This window comes from Zeus faber, assembly GCF_960531495.2.
Source record: "Zeus faber genome assembly, chromosome: 1".
Classification (NCBI taxonomy): domain Eukaryota; kingdom Metazoa; phylum Chordata; class Actinopteri; order Zeiformes; family Zeidae; genus Zeus; species Zeus faber.
The window spans coordinates 30,735,728-30,755,176 of NC_137193.1; the positions used below are offsets into that span (position 1 = coordinate 30,735,728).

At 40.9% G+C, this 19,449-nt stretch overlaps 1 protein-coding gene across 1 annotated transcript; it reads right to left on the minus strand.

Moving 5' to 3' along the window:
* Positions 1 to 19: 19 nt before the first annotated feature.
* Positions 20 to 18,296, minus strand: sacm1la (SAC1 like phosphatidylinositide phosphatase a). The gene is made up of 20 exons (XM_080000379.1): positions 18,249 to 18,296; positions 15,064 to 15,161; positions 12,845 to 12,919; positions 12,599 to 12,726; positions 10,395 to 10,544; positions 9,566 to 9,625; positions 9,207 to 9,240; positions 8,132 to 8,233; positions 7,928 to 8,013; positions 7,355 to 7,441; positions 7,193 to 7,261; positions 5,100 to 5,179; positions 4,885 to 4,983; positions 4,283 to 4,421; positions 4,091 to 4,160; positions 3,755 to 3,827; positions 3,516 to 3,609; positions 2,951 to 3,043; positions 2,462 to 2,519; positions 20 to 2,376 (listed from the first exon to the last, which is right to left on the minus strand). The coding sequence occupies exons 1-20, from the start codon at positions 18,275 to 18,277 to the stop codon at positions 2,240 to 2,242; spliced, it is 1,761 nt and encodes a 586-aa protein (XP_079856505.1). The 5' UTR covers positions 18,278 to 18,296; the 3' UTR covers positions 20 to 2,239.
* Between the last annotated feature and the right edge of the window lie 1,153 nt (positions 18,297 to 19,449).

The following is a 19,449-nucleotide window of genomic DNA, read 5'->3' on the forward strand; positions in this document are numbered from 1 at the left end:
AGGAATTTTGCAGGATCTGTTGTTATTAACTGGCATTTATTGACTGCAACCACTGTAAATAAAACCAAGTCCTTTGTTTTTAAGCAGACCAAAATTTGAAGACAAACACACATTTGTTTACACATTGCACAGCAAACAAACAAAATTATACTCCATTCTCCAAAATCGTCCAAAAGGATATGTAGTGTTTATAAGAACAAGTACAACAACATTAGAATGTATCCTTGAAGGAGCCACATGTCATTTGCACCATTGATTTGATCACCGTAACCACCCAAACCCCAACAGACTGACAGATAAACTGAGTTTATGGGATTAAGAAGTTTGAAGAACTTCAAAAGTTTGAAGAGTTTGTCAAACATTGAGATATCTTACAATTTGTGTGGTTGGGGGCCAAAATAGAAAACTTCTAAAGAAAGGGGAAAGAACGGATTACCCATCGTTCATCTCTCACAGAACGAAGCCCTTTCTGCTTCTTGCAGCAATTCTCATTGAGTCATGATTTACATTACTATGGAAGTGGGATGCAACATAAAAAAAAAAACCAAAAAATAATAATAAACTCATGGAGGGCTGCCCAAACATTGCAGATTTAGATTTTTCACCTTTAAACCATTCTACCAACCTAGATATTTTGTTCCATTTCTATTTCTACAATTAAATATCCTGTTGAAATCTAGACACATTATGAGTATACAATGGTTGTATGAAAAAAAAAGAAGTACTAAACACACACACGGATGATCGCTACAGTTTTTAAATGGTATTCAAAAATGTTATTAGACGTCTCAGAATTTGTCTTGTTTAAAGCCTGATTACCAGACAGGTCCACATCAAATTCTATTCCAATACATTTTTTTACTTAATCACTCTAAACTCCAAGGGTATACTATTTATTCATTGGTAACATTATGGATCGCATCAATGACATTGTGATTTTAACATGGTCCATGAAGTCAAACAAGGAAATGGGGGGAAAAGGCATAGCAACAGCAAAAATCCCCTCCGACACCAAACCTCACAGTAACCACAGTGCAATAGCTCGACTACTAAACACGTGTGCGTCGATAAAATTAACATGAAAGTTTCAAATGTCCATGCACTCTTCAGTCAGAGGCACACCTTTAAGGCAGAGAATGAGATATACAGTAAGACCCGAGAACTCCCGACACAAATTAGAAACGACATGGAGACTGATCTAGGGGTATGAACGCGCCGTCGTTGGATAACACCGCAGCTCATTTCAAAGTTTGACAATGTGCATAAAAAAAGATGATCGGAAAAAGGAAATAAGCCCTTGCCACAAATAGCAGTCAGCATCAACACTCTCCAGAAGTCAGTTGATAGGAAGACACGTTCCCCACACATTGCATGCGGAGGTCCAATTGATATTTTCACAGATCTGATTAGCGAGTCGAGAACGGTTTGTGAATATCTCAGGCTGATTACCGTTAAAAATCAGGACATTTTTGGGTATAAATCATATGAGAAGCAGCGTAAGGGGCTGGGCTGAAGCTACATTCACACTCCGGCCCACTCTTATCTACCACTCTTATGTGACCTGATCCCCCGCGCTCCCCAAATCAGATCAGTTGTATCTCACACAGATCTGAGACAGCTACTCAGAATGTAAACAAAACAAAACAAAACTACACTAAATGTGGTGTTATATTTTGAGATGGCAAACAGGGCCTCCTTCATATGCGGCATTGAGTTCGAAACATACACTTGAGGAATGCGAACGAGGGGTATCAACCTTACGTGGAAATCGTATCGCTCGTGGAAATTCAGAACAAATCAGTTAAGCACTCTCTCTGTAATATAATTGTGCCTTCGTTTGTCGTCTAAAGTGCCGACTGAGACTGCACCACCAATGACAAATAAAGGAAGCTAGGAAGAGAAAAAAACAACAACTACGCAATGGTGTGGGAATATAACCACGTAAACCATGTGACCTTTGTGAAACTAGGAGTAGTGAGTGCAGTGCAGTGCAGTGAGAGAAGGAGAATTCATTGAAGAGAACAGGATTAGATTATGGGATCTGACAGGAATTGTGCACGACTCCAGGTCTCCGGAGCAAGGGGGGGGGGGGGGGGGGGGATAATGAAAATGTACGGGAGGAAGACGTAGGACCATGAAGGGGGAAGAAGATGTCGAGGTATACGAGTACGCGTTGCACGGATTCCGCTCGTAAAACATGCACTGAAATGCAAGCAATGCCAGCCCCCCCCGCACAAGCTTAGTCCATCTTCTCCTTCTGCACGAGTTTGGGAGCGTCCACAAAATCCTGTCCATAAAACATGATGATGGCGCCCGTGAGCGATCCGGCCACTCCCCAGAACGTCATGTAGGTGGCGGTCTCGCTCCAGTTGTCGCCTGCGGAGGGAAACACCGGACGGTAGATGGATTTAAGGAATAAAACCCATTTAAACCCAAACAGAGGAGATAAACAAACGCTTACCAGCAGTGAGGAGGCAGATGACACACATGAAGAACGCCACCAGCATGATGACGGGCAGCTACAGCAGAGAAAAATAATGGGTTTAAATCAGAATCAGAATCAGTTCATGCTGCCGGGTACATTTACATATACTAGGAATTGGCTATGGTGAGGTTTGGTGCGTTTCACTACGGACGATAAGCCAAAAACAAAATAATAATAAATAAAGCTAAACAGTCCAAAGAAATTCAGAATAAATATTAAATAGATATATAAAAAATATACAGAATATCAAAATGCAATACTATGCACAGGATACCTTTTTTTAAATTTGTATAAATGGCATACATTATAAATATGAATTATTTATATGTACTAACTAGCTTATTACAATATGTACAGCTCATGGACCTCAAAAGGCACAGATACCAACAGTTTGGAACTCTGAGGGGAACAGCGCTGTTCCAATACCACAGTGTAACTATTTAGGAGTGACTTCCAACTACTTACTGCAAGGAATTTCCAGTCCTTTTGGACACAGAGCGGAGAGGGGCCGTCTGACTCGTCCACGGCATAGTTTCCCAGAAATAGGTCGATGGCATCCTAGCGGAGACATAGAGTCAGTTTACTTACTCAGCCAGCGAACGATCAATCCAAAATACCAAACACAGCTTTGCTAAAACCCGGAGGTTAAACGGATCACCTTTTGCATTGAAGCAACCGAAGAATTTCAAAAATGACACCGGAAAGATTTTTTTTTTTTAATATATATAAACATGTATTACTCTTTTTATGCATTTTATAAATTATATTTTGAATAATTTGGCAACTGAAAATCTAAAAACCTGATATGAGTTGTTGAAATGGTTATCCATTTTGGTTATCCCACATTTGAAAAAAACACATTTCGGTCTGAAAAAAATACTTTTGTTTGATTTTAACAATTCCACCAATATGAAAGAAACCGTTTCTATCTTAAACTCGCCCAAATACCACAGTGCTTGAAAAACTTTTTTTTTGTTGTTATGTAATAATACATAACACTCTCCTGGTTTGAGGAAAACACTGAACGTACTTGTCGGAAACCGTCTGAAAAATTGTTTTTGTAGTAGCGGATCATGGAGTTCCAGCCGTCCATCAGCAGGCCCCACTTGGTCCTCTTCCCTGTCCTGGAAGGAAGTCAATCAAGCGACATCAATTAATGTGCAGAGCAGGTGGCTGCTCTAAAGTGACTCACTAACATGATTAGTGCATTAAACCAAGGGATCTGCGGTTATTTATGCGTATTTCTTCAAAGAGGGGGCCGTTCTGTACCTCGTGAAGTCGGTTTTCAAGGCTCCAGTTCCTGCGTACTGCACAGCGCATGCATTAGCGTTATCAGCCCATGCTGGTTATGAGAACACACACACACACACACACACACACACACACACACACACACACACACACACACACACACACACACACACACACACACACACACACACACACACACACACACACACACGTCGAGGTCAGACACTCCACCTGCATGATGCATCTATTAAAATCACCTTATTGTGATTTAAGATTGAACAAACTCTTAATGTGGACATACATTTAATATTTGTCATAGCCCCGTGGTAATACTGAACAAGTCACTTTCAATACCGTTTTTGTAGGTTTTCTCAAAGTCGACTTGCTCTTCGATACGTTGGCTCACGTTCAGGACCCCCATTCTCTGCAGAAAGGTGTTCATAAACACATATTGAGTCTGCGAGCCTCATGGTGTGTTCTGTACAGACCTCCCTTTACCCCCAACCCCCCCCCCCCCCTTCCCCATCTGTCGCATATCCATCTTACCTGCAGCTGGGACTGCAGGGAGCGGCGGGCGAGCAGGCTCTGGATGACATTGGTCCTGTCCAGACAGTCCATGCAGTTGCTGCGGAAGGTGCCCTTCTGCTGCGTCATGGCCTTCCCCTCAGTGCTCACCATGAAGTAGCTAGAAAACAGATGGACAAAAGGAGAGAGGGAGCGAGAGCGAGAGAGAGAGAGAGAGAGAGAGAGAAAGAGAAAAAGGAATTAAAAGTAGATTATTTCGAGTCTGTTTTTGCTGAGTCATCATTTTTATTTTCACTTTACTTTCATTTTCTCACTGCCCCCTTGCAATTCCTACACACCTACCACTACGGGGCATGCCCCACAGTTTGAATACCACTGGGTTACTGGACAATTCCGATACTATTTTTTTTACCTAAACCTTATTTTCTCATCATTGGGAGTCAATATGAGTGATTGGCATGAGAATTCATTTTGTATTAGGAGAATAGCTGAAGACGACGACCAAGCTGCAATACGTGGTACAACCGTGACCACGTTCTTCAGCGATGACAGACTTTAGCGCAATTGCCCCGGTACCAGAGATTCCTTTTGAAAGCACATAGATAAGATCCAGTGTGAGCTACCTGTATTCATCCTGCGCGTCGGCTACCGCGTCCACCAAGATCTGCAGGCGATCCCATCTCATTCTGCTGCACTCCTTATGGAAGTCAAACGCGATGTAGCTGTGAAAATCACGGTCAGGAGTGAGCGCACAAGAGTGCCGAACCTCACAGTTTGTGAGGTAGGACGACTTGGATGGAAACAAAAATGGGGAAAAAACAGCGAACGATAAACTCACTCGATCATTCCCTTGTCCGTGCCAGACATCATCTTGGCGAAGGCCTCCTCTAGGGGCTTCTCCGAACCTTTCTGATTAACCTGAGGAGCAGAAAGACAACGTTTATATAAAAATGTCATATAATGTGATAAGATCTCTTTTCTGTTCTGGTGATGTGGAACTGGAAGTTAAGGAGTTCAATGTCAAAGTAATCAAACTTTAGGTTTCCATATGAATGCACTATAAACTGACGTAGGAGCTTAAGAGAGCAGGTCTATCAGGGCTGGCAAATTGAACAAATTAAACCTTTTACTGAGACCACTCGGAAAGAAAAGTAGGACCAAGTGACTTTCATTTCAGAGCCCCATTTGAACATTTAATCATAATGTATACACCGCGTTCCAAATTATTATGCAAATTGGATTTATGTGTCATAAACATTTAATGTTTTGTTTTTCAATTAAACTCATGGATGGTATTGTGTCTCAGGGCTCTTTGGATCACTGAAATCAATCTCAGACACCTGCGATAATTAGTTTGCCAGGTGGAAAACTACTATTAAAGAGGCCTTGACATTAAAGGAAAACTACTTAAGAAGGATGTACCACATTATTAAGCAGGCCACAGGTTTCAAGCAATATGGAAAAGAAAAAGGATTTCTCTGCTGCCGAAAAGTGTCAAATAGTGCAATGCCTTGGACAAGGTATGAAAACAATAGATATTTCACAAAAACTTAAGCGTGATCATCGTACTGTGAAGAGATTTGTGGCTGATTCAGAGCACAGATGGGTTTGTGCAGATAAAGGCATAATGAGGAAGGTTTCTGCCAAACAAATTCATGGGATTAAGAGAGCAGCTGCTAAAATGCCATTACAAAGCAGGAAACAGGTATTTGAAGCTGCTGGTGCCTCTGGAGTCCCGCGAACCTCAAGGTGTAGGATCCTCCAGAGGCTTGCAGTTGTGCATAAACCTACTATTCGGCCACCCCCTAACCAATGCTCACAAGCAGTAATGGTTGCAGTGGACCGAGAAATACATGAAGACTCATTACTGACGAGTGACGTGCAACCCTGGATGGTCCAGATGGATGGAGTAGTGGTGGTTGGTGGATGGCCACCATGTCTCAACAAGGCTGCGACGTCAGCAAGGAGTCTTGTTTTGGGCCGGAATCATGGAGAGAGAGCTGGTCGGCCCTTTTAGGGTTCCTGGAGGTGTGAAAACTACCTTGGCAAAGTATATAGAGTTTCTGACTGACCACTTTCTTCCATGGTACATAAAGAAGAACCGTGCCTTCCGTAGCAAAATCATCTTCATGCATGACAATGCACCATCTCATGCTGCAAAGAATACCTCTGTGTCATTGGCTGCTATGGGCATAAAAGGAGAGAAACTCATGGTGTGGCCCCCATCCTCCCCTGACCTCAACCCTATTGAGAACCTTTGGAGCATCCTCAAGCAAAAGATCTGAGGCTGGGAGGCAGTTTGCATCAAAACAGCAGCTCTGGGAGGCTGTTCTGACATCCTGCAAAGAAATTCAAGCAGAAACTCTCCAAAAACTCACAAGTTCAATGGATGCAGGAATTATGAAGGTGATATCAAAGAAGGGTCCTATGTTAACATGTAACTTGGCCTGTTAAGATGTTTGTGATTGAAATAGCTTTTGATTTCAGTAAATATGACCTCCTTATGCTGCAAATTCAACAAATGACCTTTTTTAGTTCTTTACAACCTATAAAATGTTTTGAAACTCTGTTGTGCATAATAATTTGGAACAGTGCATTTTGAGTTTTTTTATTTTTGAAAAAAATACTGTTATCAATGGGAGGTTTGTTCAGTAAGATTTGAATTACACCCTAACCGTTGATGACTTGAAAATGATACTGAATGTCATTTGCATCGACTATTTAGGAAAATCAGAGAAAAATATCATTTGCATAATAACTTGGAACGCGGTGTAAACTGAGTTCCTGCACACCAGAATGTTAGAAGTGCCCAGAAGTGATGACTGTGGCCGTGGGAAGTGACATAGAATCGCTTCCTGAAGGTGTGAGGAAGCGACTGTCGTGATTTTTGAGACCAATGTCAACCTAACTTAGAAGACAAAGATTGCTTACCAGATTAAGAATGGTCTGTTTCCCATAGATCAGGACCTGAGAGTCAAAATGTCTTTTGAAGCCATCCATCTAAAATAAATGTTTTAAAAATACAAACAGGTAAGACTTAAAAGCTCATACTCACGAGACCGCTAATAACTAAGCAGCGAGAAAGGCACTTACGTGATTGGTGGTTTTGCTGATCAGAGGTTTGGGCTTGTACTTCAGGTTGGGCCTCTGAGACCAGAAAAACGGCATGGAGCCTCGCGTCTGTCAGGATGGGGGGGACAAGAAGTCGTGAGGACATTTTCTTCTGAACCTCACAACTTTCCTTTTGAAACGCTTCAAGACAACTGCAAACCTAACCAGAGAGTGTACTTCCAACACACAAAGAACCACCAGCGGCCATGTTCCCCATCACTGTTATCAGTATACTTCGTCAGAAGTCTAGTCGTCACGATACAGTAAGGACACAAAATAGATGCTCTCCTTGACGCATCCAATTAGGTGATTTGGACCAATTGCATAAAGGGAGAGGTTGACAAAACCGTAAATAGTTCACTCTGGGGGCCTGTACGCACTGCAACATGCAACCTTGAAACAACGTCTTTCCGGTCGGTCCGGGTTTCAAACTATCTTTTTGCTACAAAAGTACTGTTATGCAGTACTAAATGCTCAATCCGTCCATAGAAACATGGTACAAAAAGCAGACAATTACCACAAGAACAGACACATGAAGAAAATCTCCGCACTTGCCTGTACAAAAGATGCCCTCGCTCCTTCGTACAGAACAATCTGCTCCGTCTCCACAAAGTTGGCGGCGTGGCCTTCTGAGTCAATACCTGTAGAAAGGACAGAGGGCAAAGATATACAACACGGATACCAGTCATCACAAGCGTTTCTTTGCCACCAAACCCAGCCAGGTGCGGAGTCCCGAGCTGGGCGTAGGAGGCTCTTTACCTCTAACGTAGTATCTGACTCCGGCCCTGAAGCAGCTCCGCCTGGAGAGGAGGATCCACTCAAAGATCTTCCCATTGATGCGGCACGGCTTAATGACAATGACTGGGCCGAAAGAGGTCAAGGTATATGCTGGTATATACAGTTCATCATAATATCAATTTTGTAATATGAGACCATATGTCGCCTGGGATTTTGGTTGTGGCAACACCGTAATACAGTTAGATGTTGTCTTTAATAATGCCATTTTCTGAACTTCGTAGACTGTTCTAGCTCATATCCTGGCCTCTATCTCCTTGGTTATAATATTCACACTACTAATGATTGGTCTTCAAATGTTTCTTAGAAAAAGCACCAATAGTCATCCCAAAATATCATCAAGTCAAGGTATTCATTAAAAATAGACATTGTGATTGATTTTGTCAATATGGCCCAGTCCTAGGTCAAAGAGAAGGATTTTCTAAGGAGTCTCTTTCCAAAGCATACATATTTTCACAGTGCGCTTTGCAAATGAACACTAAAGACATAAGCCTTTTCTTCGACTGTTATATTTACACCCACACAAACGGGCCCAAGTTAACTGCATGTCTGAAAAACGTATTTCCTAAACCATATCAACAACGCGTCCATGGAAAAAGCTGTAAAATACCCTTACAAATAGGCAGAGCTGTACATACATGATTGTAATGATTTGAGCTGATTACAATCATTTATCAAAATTGCTACATTTCATATTTATATATTTAATTCAAATTTCAAGCCATTGTTGGAAATTTTGCAAAAAACAGAATGTGAATTAGGTGCACTTCCATCGATTGAGTTGAAGGAAATACACTACCATCTGAAGTTTTAAGCTGATGTTCAATGCCAATAAATGCTTTTTCTTCATAAGGTGTATTGTATGCAGGTTTGTTATTATGTATGTTATCTAACACTCTATCATTGGTTTATACTAAAATAGTGACATAAAATGAAGATTAACTAACTGGTTGCAATCATTTGTATGACAGTAGATAGTCAGCTGAAATTTCACGGCCATGACAATCCTGGTAAGACAAGCTTGGAATGAAAAGGATACAGCCATGGACAACCGGGAGTGCAAACTTGGCAAGCTGCAGGGCCGCATAAGAATGACACAGTTAATGTCGACAAACAATATATTATAGGATAGATTTGCTATTTTTCAACCTGGGCCTTATTGAAATGTTGAAGAAGCCCAATTTCCTGTTTCTAGTCTCTTATGTTTCTCAATGGTGTGTTGTCAAGAACATTCAGCGAGGCTGAGGTTATAAATGATGGCAACCAACAACTTAAGAACGCCTGGGTTGAAAAAAAAGTTTGCCTATCCTTTAATAATATAAAAACAGTGACAATGCACATTATACAACATGAAGATTAGTGCTAGAAAGGACGGAATGGAAAACACTTCCTGGTCACCTCTGGTTGAGCAGCCAATTCCCTCAGGAGATTCCCATTCCAAACAAATCTCTGATCTGCCTGAAAACAAAGGGCTCAACGTTAGACCAGCGGCAGTATCATTATAGAGGAGCCACAGCACTCTCGCAGCTTTTAATGGGAAAAGCTGCAATGCTAAAGATGAGTGACACATGGTATCAGTCAAACTCTGCCACACCTATGTGCAGCAACAAGAAAATCCACCAACCGTCCTTTCAGATTTCCTTTCACACTTGTTTCGAATGTCGGAAACGTCATTCTTTCAAGGGACTGAAACCTAATACTGTTACTAAGGTCAAAAGACTTCCTGACAACAGGGTCATTTGGAACAACATTTACCACTGTGTTGATTTAAATAATCATTATCATTTAAATAAAAACAATAACTTGGGTACTCCAAAAGTTTGAATGTTTCCGATATGGGCGCCGATCTATAGGCTCCTGTAAGATTCACTCCAAACGAACCAATCCAACGAAACTCTCCTTTGTAGGATTGGAATTTGAAACTGAGAACAGCAAGTTCCCAGCTATAGGCATGGTGGATGACCTGTTTTCAAACCACACCCACCTTTATCCATATCAAACCAGACGGACTAGAATTAGGAAAAGAGGAAGTGACTTCACATGGAAGACGGCCATCTTACCACACAATGCTGAGTTGTGTATAAACAACTGGGACTGACAGGTTTGACAAGCCATTTTGTATGAGTGCGACTGTGTGCGTGTCCAAAGTAAGGAATTGGGTTTGGGCGTATTGGGAAGACTAACTGGACTCCTGGGCAACACTATGTGAAAAGCTTTTGCTTCCTACCCTCTCCAGCAGGCTCATCTCGTGGAAGTCGGGGCTGGTGTTGGCGAGTCTCTGCAGGGTGTGTGTCAGGTCGAAGTTGGTGCAGAAGTAGAAGCTTTCTGTGCTCAACACGTTGTCGATCATGGACAGGAAGGTCTTGTGCTCTTGAGACTGAGACGAGGTTGAAGAAAAAAAAAAAAAAAAACATTTACATTTAAGAGATGCTTTTCCCTCACGATCCTGGCGACGCGAGAAAGTTGGGCAGATCTTTACTTTACGCAAATAAGCATCCACATGGTGTAGTGATGGCCAATCAGAGGGCGGATGTGTTCCTCCGGCTGTAAAAAATATATAAATATTCCTACCGATCATAAAACGAAGGAGCAGCTTATTGTAATGAGAGCCTGCTTTCCGTTTGTACATGACGCGTCCATGTTTTTTTAGAGGTACATAAACAAATAAAACGAATTGCTGTGTGGTGAGGATTATTACATGCATTATTGTGAAACCAAGTGAATCACTGTTTGAATGGTGGTTAGCTAACATCATTGACTGCCAAAGTAAGGAATGCCTTCACATTATGTCCAGTCATTTTACATGCAGTAGATATGTGGCTTTTATTTTAATGAAAACGGGAAACTTTACAAATTGTTAACATCATTTTGACAAAAAATATATGAATGTTATATGATGAGTTTACTATTTTTAAACCCAGGCATTCTTAAAAATGTTGAAGAGGCACAGCGTCGGAGCAGTGCGGATTTAGCCAAAGGGGCGGATTTCCAGAAGTCAGTTATATTGTTTGCCTCCTGATTTTTGAAAAGGAGATTAAAAATTTTGCCGTTTGGACTGCATTCAAGCACAGTGAGAAGCTCCAGAAGAACGGTATTCTTCTCAATGGTGTGTTGTCATTCATTGACTGCCAAAGGAAGGGATGCCTTCACATTATGTCCACCCAATTAACATATATTAGGATGATATGTTGTTTTTATTTCAATAAAAAGTGGAAACTTTACAAGAATACAGTCGATATAATGTCAACAACCAATGTGAATACTAAATGATAAGTGGATTCTCTAAAAAAAACAACAAAAAAAAACATGGATATATAGAATTACATATAAAATAAATGTATTCATATTCTAATGATTATCAACATTATTATAACAATTTAAACTTCTACATAAAGTTGAATGACCAGACAGTCCTGGTTACACTTCCCCAAAAGGTTCAACAGCGTCACCCCACAAACTACAAAGTGTAAACCTTCTTGAAAACAAAGATCCTATTTCATAACTTTTGTCTGGTTGTTAATTGGCGTTCTAGGGACATTAGGCATCTGTTTCCTGTTCCAGCCAAGCTACAGAGTTAAAGAGCCTGAGCGTAATCCCTCTCCAGGTGTCCTAGCATTCCATTCAGGTTTCCGGAAAGGGAAAACAAGCGAGCGAGCAGGCGATGGCTGACTTAAAGCATTAGTTGCTGTACCTCGCAAAGCTGAGAGGCCACTGTCAAGGCCTCTGGGCCTCTACGGGTCCGAGTTGGGCTAATAGGATCTGCGTCGCTAAGCCAGTTTTCTTGGACAGCCAAGCATGACAAGATTTAGACACCCCACCCCCGTCTTTCTTAACGACTGTATCTGCCTCCCTGTTTTCAGACGGTTTTTGTATCGTTCCATTACTAACCACGTCCATATTTTCCCAATGCCATTATAATTGATTTATAGTCCTAAGTACAGTATACATGTAGCCCCTGCAGTAACTATTAAAATTATCTCCAAGTAATTTTTTTTAACCTAGTAAATGACAAAGCCCCAAGCCAAGGCTGGCTTTTCAATTAGCGGCGCAAGAATGGAAGCAAAGATTAATAATGTACACTGGACGGTTGACTGAAATCAGACACTGCCGGGCACAGGGAATAAAAGTGATACTGTTGGAACGGGGGGCCAGCCGGCTCACTCAGACATACTGTAACTCCGTAAAACCCATCAGCTCGGAGCAAACCGTGCAAATTTCACATTTCTGAAAGGCATCAAAAAACAGGGTACTGTGCTCAAGGACTCAGACTTGTAAAACCCTCTGACCTCCAAAGCACAAAACAACATGACTTCTTATAGTTACATTCTTATAGCTAAGTTCCCATTTCCTGTTTGTCAGTGACAGTTTAATGTCCAAATAATGAACGGCATCCTGATGAATAGGAAGTAGCAAGAAGTTAGAATGGCTGACCTGGTCTTCTGTGAGGTGCAGCAGTGTCTTCTTGTAGGAGATGACATCATATTCCACCATCTTCCACACAGCGTGTCCAAGGAGGCTTCCCACGTTTCTCTTCTTTGTTATAACAATCAGGTACATCCCTGTGGGGTGGGGAATTAAATAACTCCATGCTAATGTTTTGTACATTGCATAAGGAAGACTTGTACAAAACTTGACCCTAGATGTTGAGGATTGCAACCAAACATCATGAGCACACACCTGCTACCAGCCGGATGGTTCCCATGATGCCGCAGATGGGCCTTGTGATGGCTGAGGGGGGAACTTCCCTTTTCACTAGTAAATAAAGAAAATTAACATTATTACTTTCAAAATCACAGAATGACAAAAGTATAAAAAAGAAAAGATAAACAAAAGAAAAAAGAAAATAAATAATATTAATACATTAATAATAATATTAATTATTATTATTATTATTATTATTATTATTATTATTATTATTATTATTAATAATAATAATAATAATAATAATAATAATAATAATAAGAATCAAGAACCTTGCATTACGAGTTTAATTCGTTCCATGACCGAGCTCGTTTTACAATTGAATTTTCCCCATTGAAATTAATTGAAATATAATTAATCTGTTCCAAATCCCAAAAAACAGCCAAAAATCACCCAAATTTTTATTTATATGGGTTTTAAACCAGAAAAGGTGTAGTTACACTATGCGCGTTCCTTTTTCATGTTTATCAAGCAAAAAGCACACAAAAATAAAAGAAAAACACTGGGAAAACACAATAGAGATGCTTCGACAACAAGATATCTGCGTGACCTGAGCGAGCGGTGGCCACACTTGTCGGGAGAGGGTGTGCGAGCCTAGCAGTCACTGTATGAACCTCGCTCGTAATGTGGATTTCCACTCGTAAAACAAGACAAAAATTTGCACGAGCCTCGGCTCGTAGAACAAATTACTCGTTAACTGGTACACTCGTAATGCGAGGTTCCACTGTATTAGGTATGTAATACAGTTTTCAGGGTTCTCTGAAACGCAGAACGATTTTCCGAGTATACTTTGAATGCCGCATCGGCTCCCTCAATTTGTCGTCTCCTGGTTGCTCGACTCGCGGTGCAACCATTATGAAGACTACATAGCGCAACCCTCTAAATGTGAATGAGCACCCAGAGATGGAAACCGGACTTATACAGTATAACAGCGGTTCAGGATGTCACAAAGCGCCTCGCTTCACAAACTAATCGAGGTACGCCAAAATTCTTCAACTTCGAGATAGTTTGCAATGGTTTCTCCACTAATTCCTGCCACATATATAGATCAATGTGAATAAAACTTGCACCACAAGATGTCTGAAACGCTCCGGTTGTTATGAGACCATGTCCGTGGGTTCAGCGTTTGTCGCGTTCCAGATAGTTTTAGCCCGAGAAACAAAGAATGAGAATAGTTTTTTAAAATACAAAATCCCAGCATATTTTCGGGGTTTTGTAAAATGCAGCACGAGTCACAGTGTTATGAATTTACTTTAAACGCAGCATCGGCTTCATCTCTTCATCGAGAGATGAAGCTTGGACTTAAATAAGTTTGGATGATGATGTCACAAAGTGGCCTGCTCCTGAAACTTATTAAAATAGTCTCAACATTCTTCTACTTCCGGTAAAATTTCCGGTGAAAACAGTTTTTCACTAAATTCAGCTCAAAATGTACATCGATATTGATCAAAATTGAACGACAAGACATCTGAAACATGCACATGTCAGTGCGTACTGCGATTGTCATGTTCCAGATAGCCTGAAAAACGCCAAGAAGAAAAGTAAAAGAAAAATCTGGCTTTGTGCTGAAAGCCTAATAATGATAATAATAATAATTATAATTATAATTATAATAATAACAACAACAGTAATAAGCCAAACCACTATATAAATTCTAAAATTTATCATTTGAAACAAGATAAAAAATAACCATATATAAGAACAGTAAAAGAAAAGAAGAAAATACTACTAACTACTGTTGCTATGAGTTATACTGGACAATAGCGATGTCAATATGAATATAATATAAATATATCCAAAAAACTGAATAGAAACATGCAATGGAGAGAGCCTGACTATGGGTTGCAGAATACAAGTTGAGCAGATCCACATTAAGGTCTACTGGGAGAGACTGGAAGAATATACTGTACACTTCACATCCAGCAGGTAATGATTGGAGAAGACTCTTTTACTTGGAAGAGTTTACGTTTGACTTTTGTCGTGCCCGTAAAGATGGATGAAATGCTCTCCATTTTCCACTGCAAATTGCAAGACCCATCTCTTCAGGTTAGGCCTGGACCCTGCCTGCACTGACTTCTGCACCACCTAAGGATCCTTACCTATATATCCTTAACATTCTAAAAATAAAACATCTTTGACTTAACTACTTTGGACAAAAGAGCCCGCTAAATGATATCATGTAATGTCATTTCTACCTGTAAGGGTCATCTCATTGGACACCCTGTCAATGGCAAGGACTGCATCAGCCCCTTCATCACAGGCCTCGATAAAGAACTTTTCAGGGGTTGTATGCCTGGGAAAGAGCAAGAAAAGTAATTATGAAGCCTTGCTTTGTTTGATAAATAAGAATTACTTTTTAAAGAGTTCTGCAGTCTGTTTCTGTCATAGTTGCACAAATGGCACTGATAAGATGTGTCTGGTAACTGGAAGCTGAACCCAAGGATGTCTGACAGCTTCACAATAAACCCAGTGTAAATTGCTAAGCTAGGGTGGGTGTTTATTAAAGTTAATAAGAATGATAATGACTCAATTGTCAAGTATATGGCAGGAAAGAAAATAGTATGAATTATAGGTCACAAAACTTTCATGAAAATGCTTACAGCAACTGATTTGCCAAAGAAGCTGTTCACACTTTTAGCGCGTTCCTGCAGAAATAATGGATGATCGCTAAAAAATTATTATCGTGTTAATGCAACCATCAGTGGCTTGAAAGTAATTATGCATTATTATTGCAAAGTAATTAAATTGCTGTCAAATACATTACTCTTTAAAATCACTTTTAATACCACGCAGTCGATCTTATTGAATTAAAGCTGCACTCTCACAAACTGAATGTGAATAATTCACTACAATTGCATTTCTTGGATGTATAAGGATTAGGGGTGTCACGATTCCGATTCGAAATCGAAAATCGATCAAAATGAGCACTCGATTTCGAACTTCCAAATCACAAGCAGGTTTGTGATTCCCCCCGTATTTTTGTGGGTAATATTGTTAGACACGGTTGCCATATTGGGGCGGTCAAGATCTGCCGGTAAAGAAATGCAGTGTGATCTGGGGGTTGTCGACTATGGCTAGCCCCGCCCGTTCATGACATTTGGTGCGGAGTTTGGAGAGCTGCGCTGCGCCGTTGTGCCATGGATGGGTCCGCTGCGCAACGCGCACTGCACCCCCCCCATGTGGCATGAGGGCTGCAGGAACAAAAACTGAATACAATTCGAATATTACAAAAAAATAACAATAAAGTTCAATATAAGTTCATCCAGTTTGTTGCACAGTGAAAGCACATTACAGAGAAATATTCCTAGTAAAGGTGTGCCAAGTTCGCGTCGGCGAAGACGCACAGCACATATCCCTGTCCTCCGGCGTTTCATTGTGTGTAAGGGAGAGTGCACCTTTGACCAGAACTCCAGAAATTCCAGAGAGGTGGCGATGAAAGAAATAAACCCGACCATCACCAACGAAATGTTCCCTCGGGCAGAGGTTCCCAACCACCAGCTCGTGGAACTTTCCGGGCATTTGCCACCGGACCATGAGAACATGGCCGGGATGTTTTTCAGGAGCCATCTGCGATCTACTTCGTAACAGAGCAGCAGCAGAAGGAAACAGAGTAAATTAAATACATTGAGAGTTTTGATTTGCTTTGTTTGGAGAAAAGATCGCTCTGATTGGAGCTGCATGTAGTAATTTGCCTTTAACTGTAATACCAACGTTCCCCTCTGGCAAAAATAGCATCTGTTTTTCTGCGTTTATTTTGGTGAGTAACTTTAAAGTAGTGTAAGAAGTAACATATTGTTTATTATTCTAAAGTCTCGTTTTCAGAAAGCGCTTCACTGTTTAGGTGTGTGTTAAACATTCACATATTTTTGTTATTATATAATTTTTAATATTCAAATAAAATGTGCTTATCTAGAAACAAGTGTTTTCTTTACAAATCAAGACTCCATAGTCTTACAATGACATAGCTGTCAGTGCTGAAAAAAAAAAAAAAAAAGTTTAAATCAAAAATCGCATCGAAACCTTAAAATCGAATCGTGGATTTGGAGAATCATGACACCCCTAATATGGATGGATATCAGAAATCCTAAACTATCCCTTTAATAACGGTAAGGATTCATTTTGAGTAAATGGACAGTTGTCCACATTGTTGCTGTGCTGGCTCTAGATTGTCACTCGGAACGGTCTCAACCACTTTCCTTACGTTAAATTGTAACACCCTCAAGTCCAAGGATGTTTGGAAGCACAGAGAACGGTATTGAAACACTGAGCAGCTTCGCATGATGCAGTGAGAGTTACACCGTGCAGCACAGAACACTCCATTGTTCGGTTTCCTAATCCAAACAGCTGACTACACATTTTACTGTACAGTACTCGGATATGACTGAGTAGGCCTACACAAAATACAATTCTTTTTTTGCCACACCAATGATAGGATCCTAGCCACTGGTTGACCGAAACATTTTGTCCTGGATTAACTTTCAACTGGGAGTGGTCCTTAGAAGCCTGGTTAGGTCAGCATTCCAACCAATTCTCTTCTGGTTCCCACTTGAGGACATTAGCCCCGAAATGAGGAGTGTGCACAATGACCGACTTGACCACCGTATAAAACTCGTTGCCATTGAGTCTCCCTCTTTTACGATCTGTGTTGCGCGCTACGGATGGACGAGCGCACGGATCCAGACGTGCCGGTCAGCCGAACCAGGCAGGCACCGACAAGTAGTGACGGAAAATCCGCAAACGATTCGTTCGCAGCGAACCGATCTTTCAAAAGGAGTCCGGCGTCGCGAGTCACTCCGGCAAAAGAATAGGCGAGCGAGTGAATCTTCCACTCAAACTGAATACTAAAGACTAAACACTAAAGACTAAAAGTGAACGCCCGAGGGAAAAGGGCCAAGGTGTCCAAGGTATTAGCCATAATTCATTTTGAAAGTGACTGATTAACACTTTGCATGTCTCTGCCCAAATAATTTGTTTTGACACAAGTAGGCAAAAATATGTGATCCACGGTTCACATCATTACGCCTAAATAAATACCTATGACAGAATTAAATGTTTGGGGTTTTTTTTGTGAGAATTCCATTCACATCTCAGAGCGGGCCGGCCGTCTCCATCGTACGTCGTACCAACAGAACGAAGAGTCGGAAAATCGACCGACTCATTTCACCGAGCGACTCGTCAAGAACCTTTCGCCGCTACAGCCAACTTCAGCCGGATGATGTGTCATCGACTTCTGACAACCGATTTGGGTGGGGGGGGGGGGACCCCAACAACCTACTAAAAATGCTCGCGTTTGCGTCAATAACAGCAACCGCTCTTAGTGTTCGCATACGGTGTGAATTGGCACAAATCTGAACGACGTCACTGGGAATATCGTACTTACAAATTATATCGCTCGTAGACGGCCGCCATCTTCACTTCATATACCTGACCTGGGTGACGTAAGAATAATAAATGTGGGCTGTGCGGGTTGCCAGGTCCTGTCGTCGAGCACCGCCCTATTGCAAGGGGTATAGTACATACTGCAGAGGGCGTATTTCAGTAAATAAGTATCCAAACTGGCAACCACAGAGGGGTGAAACGGGTGTTTTCCCTCCGCCAAGCCAGTGTTTACAGCCGGTCTCATGTCGAGCGGCCCCGCTGCTCAGGTAAAACTAGCAAGCGGTCAAATATGGGGACCATGACACCAGGTTGTCTGTAGGTGTCAGAAAGTTCAATTGAATTCCCCTGAAGACCCTTTACGAGTATTTATAAGTGAGTTATTTGTATATTAAAATTAAAACAACAATCAAGTTCGCGTCTCGATATTTGTTAATTCAGCCATTCCTGTTGCTGTTGATAATTCCCCTTGCAAGGAGGTCGTGTTTAGATAATTTTACCTGGATAAACAAAAATCACCACCTGGAAAAACAAACAAAAAAAAATATATATATATATATTGTGCTTGAAAAAGACAAGGGGGATTCAAATGACTGTATTTCGTGGGTACACTGAAAACCAAGTGGCTAGGGAAATGTTGAGCAGCTCCAGGCTCTTTGTGGCTTTGATTTCTCATAAGAATTAACCGTTTTAAAATTTACATTGGGTTGCAGTTATGATATCGCTAAACGACCTTGTAATATTTCGCATTCCCATGATTCAAGATTCAAGATTTTTATTTGTCACATACATATACATACTTTCATACATATTTGCAGTGAAATGTAATAAACACTTTGAATAAACACTTTTGCCCTGGAAAATACTTTTTTTCTGTCCACACATTTTCAACAACAAAACAATGTCAACAACATTGCATTAATAACAATATAGTTTATGCTTCTGAACTATTAGACAGCGAGGTGACCTTTTAAAGTACTTACTTTCACTCCATGGAGAATGCATCCCCGTTACGAATGCCATTCCCTCCAGTTGAATCAATTCAATTAAAGGCCATTTATATAATCAAGTTATCAGTAAAGCAGAGCCTAAACGGATGCTTGATGGAATAAGTATAGTATAACAGATGTGAAATGCCCCAACGAACATTAGAGACACCTTATTAGAGCATGTTGGACTGTTCACGTCAATGAAGTGTTGTTAAT

Coding starts and splice junctions, on each gene's coding strand:
- sacm1la (XM_080000379.1), bottom strand. CDS start 18,277: ATGGCGGCCGTCTACGAGCGATATAATTT. Junction 3,044..3,515: donor TTTCAGACGGTTTCCGACAA/GTACGTTCAGTG, acceptor TGTCTCCGCTAG/GATGCCATCGACCTATTTCT. Junction 2,377..2,461: donor CATCTGCCTCCTCACTGCTG/GTAAGCGTTTGT, acceptor TTCCCTCCGCAG/GCGACAACTGGAGCGAGACC.